The 8342-nt window shown below is 44.9% G+C and overlaps 1 protein-coding gene across 2 annotated transcripts in view; it reads left to right on the top strand.

Moving 5' to 3' along the window:
• Window positions 1-7402, top strand: part of PAK4 (p21 (RAC1) activated kinase 4) — a 44928-nt gene extending 37526 nt beyond the window's left edge. For both annotated transcript variants that reach the window (XM_083159950.1, XM_083159949.1), the window contains exons 8-9: window positions 74-208; window positions 5228-7402. In XM_083159950.1, the coding sequence (XP_083016076.1) occupies window positions 74-208; window positions 5228-5383 (291 nt within the window). In that variant the 3' untranslated portion in view covers window positions 5384-7402. The remainder of the gene's footprint in view (window positions 1-73; window positions 209-5227) is intronic.
• Window positions 7403-8342: the final 940 nt, after the last annotated feature.

Below are 8342 nucleotides of genomic sequence, written 5' to 3' on the forward strand. Positions count from 1 at the left end.
GGCCCAGCTCTTGGCTTGGTTAGTAGGGGGTCTTCTGAATGACTCCAGTCTTCATTGTTGTTTGTCCTTTCAGGTGGATATCTGGTCTCTGGGTATCATGGTGATAGAGATGGTGGATGGAGAGCCTCCGTACTTTAATGAGCCTCCACTGAAGGCCATGAAGATGATTAGGGACAATTTGCCACCGAAGCTGAAAAACGTGCAGAAGGTGAGATGATGTTGGTGGTGCCAGGAAAAAACATCTATATGTATGAGAGCCACACGTGCAGGTGGGGAGAGGTTACCTGGTCACGTGATGCTGGTGGTGACCATATAGCCAAATTCTACACAATCTCCTTCGGGGTACCCGACTTACATGTACTCATATGGTTATATCTGTATGTGTTGATGCAATGGATTAGTACAGGAAACATCGGTGATATCATCACAGCTGTTTCCTGTATAAAAAAGATGATCTGGGCCTAACACTTCCACAGCGCCCTCCTGTGGTAGCAGTGGTGTAATACACAATATATAAAGTATGCATTACTGCTTGCCGTAGTCTGTCCCCTCTGGGCACATGCAGTACATTTAAGACTGGTTAAGTTTTTTACAGTGGTATGCTACTGACACCTGCTGGCTGGTAACCCTACTCCTGGAACCTCGGTGACCGATTACCAGGTGGTTCTATGGATGCTGCCTAGTCCCCTGGATCTAACGAGACCCAGAGCTCCCCATTTTTAAAGTGTGTGTTACTGTGCTCTATTTGTGTTTGTATGTAATCACACTTTATAGTAATAATACAATCCATAAGTATAAAATGAATAACCTAAAATAAATGTATTATGTGTAGAAGTGATAAAAGATGTGGAATAAATACTTTAATACCTAATATTTCTGATGATTGTGACTTCGGGAGACCGTGTAGTCCCTGGTTTGGTTATGAAGGGGCGGTGTAGAGATGGCTTACAGCCTGGCTTTATCATGGCTTATTGCTCCCGCGATTACTGTGACCGCTGACTACAGCTCCAACTGTATCAGAGTTTATAAATATGGAAAATAACTAAACGTGTTAAATGTGTACTAAAAGAAAGACCTGGTCTATAGTGAAACAAACACTTAATGAGTAAGATAATAAATAACAGTAATTCTTGGTGAATTTGTCTGATCACCAAATCACTGAAATTCAGTTTCGGCATGATCGGACAGGTATGGATAAGTAAGCAACTCTGGGTATGAGGCAAACTAGCTGCATTGGAAGGAATGCACAGGCCATAAACGTACAGATGTAGCCGCATTTATCGTTGCTGCACCATTCGCCACATGCAGCTCTTTTGGCACGATCTTGTCACATTTAATTGCTCCAGCGCTGTATAGAAACGCATGGAGTGGCAAAATTGGGTCCTTGTGTAGTTTCACGGCGGCAGGCTAAGCTACGTTGTCCGCGTAGCCCAACTGCTGCCTAGCGTAGTGTACCCAAGGCAGCCCTGCGTAGTCAGTGTAGTGTCCGCGTCAGGCAGTGTAGTCACCGTACTGTCCCCGCGAGCTGCAGCTCTGTCCCAGGCATCCATGCCAAGCCTAGTGAGCGCCTCTCACACAGCACCGGTAACCGCCAGATCCCCTGCGCTGGCGGACGCCGGCGGAGAGGCGCTCCATCTGCCTGAGAAGCACCAGCGGCTCATGCAAAATAAAGGACACATTTGCCAGTGCTCCATGTTACATACTGGCAAATGCCTACTTTTCAAACCCCCTCTATCCGCCAGCCCGAAGTGTGGCGAGAGGACACGTTACGCGTCCTCCCGACCTGTTCATACCCCCACTATCCATGCCACCGAGCCCGAAGTGTGGCGAGGGGACGCTGAATTACACGTCAAGTAATACGCTGCGCTCGGTGGCTCGCTGCGCACGCTTCACTTTATGGAGGACGCTTACCACGGGACTCGCCACGCTTCGGGCTGGCGTGGATAGTGGGGGTGTTTCAGGAACACATTCAGTCATGTCATCCATCTTAAACAATAATGATGACACGTGTTAACTGCGCTAACTACATAAGCTCCGGCTAGCCGCGGACGTACTGACTACACTGGCTGCGGGAACATGACGCTGATACGGACAGGGACGCTGGCCGCGGGATCACTACGATAATTCTGACAGGGACACTACCCTAACTACGTAACTGCTGCCATGAAACTACACAAGTACCCAAAATTGCAGCGTGGGTGCGAATTGGGTATGATAAACGTGGATCAGTAGCAACGATAAGCGCTGCTACATCTGTGTAAATGGGATGGTCACTACAATGCACGTGGCCTAGAGGCTAGGTCTGGGGGCACTGCGGTGCTGCTCAATGACCAGCCAATAGAAACAAGGGGCGTGTGGGTAGTGCCCCACATTGTCAGGAATCCATTCGATTATCCGATACAGTATATAACTCAGTCTTCTATAAAGGAGTCCTATATAGTCATTTATTATAGTGGGCCAGGCATGTCCAAACTGTGGCCCTCCAGCTGTTGTGACACTACACATCCCAGCATGCCTTGCCATAGTTTTAGCATTCCCGAATAGCAAAACTGTGGCAAGGCATGATGGAACTTGTAGTTTCACAACAGCTGGCAGGCCATAGTTTGGACATGACTGTAGTAGGCGAACCCTCCTCGTCTCCGCAAAGCTTCAAGCTGGTAATTAGAACCCAGTTCTCTATGCCTGTTACTAGGGCTTGGTGAGGTAGCTATGGATATAATCACATCATGGGAGATAATGGATCTGTTGTGAAGTAATAGGCTTACCATACCAGTGTAATGTTCTCACTTTGCTACTTGCGTCATGTAAGCTTGGTCGCAGCTGTGGACATCAAGGCCTGCGGTTGTTTGTAGGAATTATATGTTAATATATAATGTATTGTGTGACCTAAATCTGATCCGATTGGTGGACACTGATTGGCGATTCATAGGGAAAAGGCAAAAAAATCCCCTCATTTCAAAAATCCCATCCCTAACATTTTTTTTTTTCTTTAATTTACCCAACCCTAAGGCATTGGCAGGTCAGGATATTACCCTGGTACCTGCTTGATGTATGGGCCCCCAAACACCGGATTAGTTAAATTTACACTTGCCAAGGGTCACGGTTGTCAAAAATCCTTTAGATGTCCTATGTAATAACTAGCACTGTATGGAACCAGCATTATAGTATATGGGAATGGGTTAGAACTGCAAAAAAAAAAAGTTACTATATAAAGTAAAGTTAATCTAAGGCAGAACCTTAGCTCAGGCAAAGTCCAAAATTTGAGCATCAACTCAAATCATGAAAAACTCACAGCGATCATTTCCTTGTCGACCTTTTTAAATATCAACCTAGTGCATGTGAACTTTGACCTATCATTCGAATCCCGCTCTAACCAATCTCCCAGAGATTTTGTACTATAGGACGGTGTCATCCCTTGGGTCTTGTGCTGCCGCTGCGCATAGTAAGTCTCATATACTGTAATTGGTGGCTGTGTTCTGGGCCCGCCGCGGAGATCTCCACTGGTAGAATTGAGCTGATGACATCACACAACACATTCCTGTGCTGATATGTGATCTGCCTTCAGCTGGGTGTGGCGTGTGCGTACACACGTGGCTAGGTCATAAGAGATGTTAGTCACAGGCTTTGTGAGCAGGTCAGACACGATATTTCAGAAGTATGATAGCACAGACCAGTGATGTTCTCATTATTATGGTTATACAACCTGTTCCGTTCTGTTTTGCTACATACATTGTAATGGAGTTACTCAGCTGAGTGTGCAAAGGTCACCAACTCGTCCAACAAGATCTCCTCTGCCTAACTGTGGCAAATAATGTAACACTGCAGAATTTATAGGGTCTGTTGTGCGTTCCTGTGTTGTTGCTCTTTCCTGACCTAGCACAGGCTTACTGGGGATGCCGTCAATTTACCGATGGTCATTATACCGACATTCATTATATTGACCATGTTCAGTTGATTGACGGGGTCAAAATACGGACATTTAACATACCGATCGATGGACATGAGTTTTCAAGCAATTTTTTTCCAAAAACACTTTCTTACTTGAGCATCCCAGTGGGAATATAATAGTGCCCGAAGCAGGGTGAGCGGACACGGTACACTTAGGGGGGTATTCAATGTGGGGTCACGTCTGTTGAGCTGGCTCGACAGCTGTGACCTGTCCCGTTCTCGGTTAGCTCGACCGAGAAATCGCAGACGGGATTCAATGTCCGCCAAGCCACAGGGCGAGAAAGGGGCGTGGCCGGTTTCTCGGCAGAACGAGCTCGACTGCTTGTGAAGTCGGGCTCGTTCTGCGAGATCCCCTGCTCAATGTCGAGGAAGACCGCATTGAATAGGGCCCCGCAGCCATCTACCCCATCGGGAGATTGAATATCCCCCTTAGACTACAATCTATGTCGACCTATGTCGATATACACACCAAAAACCTCATAAATACGTTAATCTGTCAACATGTTAAATCTGTATTTTGACTGTCTGTCAATTGAACATATAATGACCGTCGGTCAAACGTCCGTCGGTAAATCTTACTGTACCAATGCGCCCCCATTAATATACATCTCTCTATTTAGTCTGGGATCAGATCTACGAATCTGCTTTTTTCTTGTGCCATTTGCTTAGTTTGCTGCGAGTATAAAGTTATGTGATTTTACATTTTATTCGTTACAATATTGAATGCATGGAAACCAGGACACTTGCACAGTATATATTAGCCACGTATTAGTAATTATTATTGGTATGTTGGTGGTGCACATCCTGGCACCGGTGTGACAACTGCAATATGGAATTGTTTAGGGGAGGAGATGCAGTCTTATGTATCTGTTATAGCGCAGACTGGGGACCCTGTACTATACTATGTAACGTTATGGTACGTTCACCCTGCTTCATATATAATAGTGCTCAGGTCTCTCCTAACTTCCCCAACTCTCCCCCATTGGGTTTCTGTACAAGGTAACAGGGACACCCTCTGAGATGTTTGACACCCTGTCATATGGGAAGTTCCAGTCTGTACCTTTTAAGAATACGAATGAGTTTACACCCGTCCTGTGTTAACCATTTGAATGCCAACATCTGTGAGAGATGTTCAAAATATCTGCTAAAAATGCCAGTGTTTCTCTCAGCCTGTCGAAAGGCTGATATTGCTCCTTTTATCCACCCCATTACATCCATTTTATTTCAGTGCTGATCAATCCATATGTGCACACTTATTCATTCTGTATTTCTTCCGCAGATCTCTCCCTTACTAAAGGGATTTGTTGACCGGCTTCTAGTGCGAGACCCCAGCCAGCGAGCCTCTGCTAATGATCTGCTGAAGCATCCTTTCTTGTCTAAGGCCGGGCCCCCATCGTGCATCGTTCCACTGATGAGGCAGAACCGCATGAGGTGAACAGCAGATGTAGGGACTCTACCATCCCCTCACACAGACCACCAAAGACTGACAAACCTGGGGGAGCGGCAAATCCGCCTCCTGTTCAGTATTGTACCAGGTACCCTGGATAATAAAAACTACTGACCGACATCTCTCCCAGAACCTTCTCAAGGTCTTTGTTTCCCCCCTGAGCGGAGGGGTCTGCAGCGTCTCTCTGTCCAAGGTAAACCTACAGCATCTCGCCAACCTTTTTTAGAGTGCTCAGGTAATTTATTTGTAACCTTGCACAATACCGGGACTTGAGAAACCCAGAAAGACATTGCAGACCTGCATATCAGTACTTGGAAAGGCATGATCATATTCATCCTCTGGGACTTAACACTGGAATAGACACATCCGTATACTGTGGTCGGGGACAACTGGAATCCTTGGGGGACAGTAGGTGACTCTGGGCCCTGGAAATGTGATTCTCCTTTCTTGTTTCCTTACAGGGAACAATTACCAGCTGAACTATTCAGAGACCCTCAGCCTGGGGGTAACACCCACTCATTCCTGCATTTTGCTATTGTTCTCTGGGCAGAGGGAGTGTGGGGTCTCAGGAAGGTGACTTAGTATTTCAGAACATTTCTTGATAGTTTGCACTGTACAGCGCAGTATAAATCTATCCAGAGGACATAAAAGCTGGCTCTATTATAACACTAAAACGTCTGTATAAGCAATGTGCATCGCTTCAGGAGGCCGGTCCTGAAATCGTAACGGCGCCATGATCCCAGAACAGCGGCTTACTGCCGACGTAAAAACAGAACCCGCTCTCCTCTTCCTTTTTGCGATCAGCAGATGCTTACGGACATTGCACTTGGTGCAGGTCTTCCTAGGTATCAAACCACTGTCACATTCCATGTTCTCACATACTATCCCCATGCCATCGCAGCTGTCCCCTTAGCTGTCATTGTCTCCCAGAATAAGGCGGGACCTTCACAAGTTAAACCATTGCAATATAAGAAGCGAAGACCCCCCCCCCCGATGCACTTAGCAGTACATATATGAAGTATTTCCCACGCTTTCCATCTCCTATAGAGCGTGGTATCACTACAGATCTATTATATAGTAGCTACACAGAATTACCTCTCGCCACATATCTTTCTATGCTTTGGGCTTGTCGCTCATGTAACCAATTCCTCTCTGGGACGTACAGTAAATACAATGTTATCTTAAGACTGGAGGAGATTTTTCAGTGGGATTGGCACAAGTCGGGCACTCCTATAGCGTGAGGTACAAGGAGCATAGTGGGCCAGATGTATCCAGCTTCAAAAAGTGATAACGTGGAGAGTGATCAACAGACAGCCAATCAGCTGCTACCTGCCATGTCACAGGCTGTGTTTGAAAAATTACAGCTAGGAGCTGATTGTTTATTACTCTACATTTTATCAATCAGCTCCTACCTGTAATTTTTCAAACACAGCCTGTAACATGGCAGGTAGCAGCTGATTGGCTGGCTGTTATCACTCTCCATTTTATCACTTTTTGAAGCTTAGTGCATCCGGCCCAGTGTTTATTTTAGAAATTACGATTTTACCGCCAGTCCATGTGCAATGTATATCGGCGACTTTTAATATGGGATTTTTTGTTTTTAGGCCAAGCATTCATTCTAGGAGAGTTTTCCATTACAATCGATAGTGCCTTACTGCCTTTATTTGTTCTTCGTCTCATCTCACTGAAATGACAATCACGACGGACCATTCGCTCCATATAATCCACAGCGTGAGCAATATTTGTAGCGGCGGGAGATTGCCGACCTTCCCTCTGTCCCACTCCCCCCCCCCCCCCCCCCCCCCCCCCCGCCCCCTTACACGAGTGACTACTGGTTATAGTTTTATATATAAATATATATTTATAAAGTGTATGTTTTGAAACACTGTGGTCGGTATTCCTGCATTTTTTGATCCGGAGACAGAATTATGCTGTGACATTGAGGGACTTGAAAAAGGATCTCTGCTTTTTCTTTTGATTTGTACAAATAAATTCAACTGTATTTTGCATCTTTTTGGTTTTAACAGAGCTGAAATAGATTAACTACTAGTTTTACAAATACAATTTTGGACAAAAAAAGTACCTGGTCTGCCTCTTTTTTTATTTTATTTATTTTTATTTATTTATTTATTCAAAAGCAAAGTAAAACTGAAACATATATTATAATGGGGCAGATGTATTAAGCCTGATTAAGAGATAATGTGGGAGGTGATAACGCACCAGTCAATCAACCCCCAACTTTCATTTTTCATACAGCTGATGCATTATCACATTTCACTTTATCTCCTAACCAGGCTTAATACATCAGCATCACTGTATTTGAGTATAAAGGCGTCGGTGCAGATGTGTGGGCAAAGCAGAAATATATCCGTAGTATGTCTGGGCCGGGGAGGACCAATAGTCTGATCAGACAGTGCTGTTACAGTCATCAGACCAGATTTATCCAATGTGACAAATACCAATTGGGATCTGCAATCTCTGTGCCCATAAATGCTGTTATTAGGTCTCCGATAACTGGCAAAACTGCAACGTAAACCTTTGGACAGCTGAAGTTTTGTTCTGGTACAAATGAAGAATGTTATATATATTTTTAATTTAACATTTTGAGGTAACTGCTCCCAAATAGCTTGCAGCTTCTCCATGCTTACCCTTCATGCAAAAGATCACTTTGTAAGCAAGCAAATTAATTTGTATAGGCAACCATGGTTTGCTTAGTGGTTAGCATTTATTCCACATAGCCCTTGAAGACAAAAGCTCAAATCCTGACCAAGGCATTTTCTATGGGTGGTTTATACGTTCTTCCCTGGGTTTCCATTGGGTGAACAGGTTACTCTTTTAGATACAGGTCTGGTGTGTGTGTAGGGGTTCTAGATGCATACATCTCCGGATTGGCCGTAGTTATGTTTGCTTGTTTTCTGAATGTGCAGTCTGAGAACAATTTAGAGGA

The sequence above is a fragment of the Crinia signifera genome, chromosome 9 (assembly GCF_055691185.1).
Source record: "Crinia signifera chromosome 9, ASM5569118v1, whole genome shotgun sequence".
In the NCBI taxonomy this organism is placed as follows: domain Eukaryota; kingdom Metazoa; phylum Chordata; class Amphibia; order Anura; family Myobatrachidae; genus Crinia; species Crinia signifera.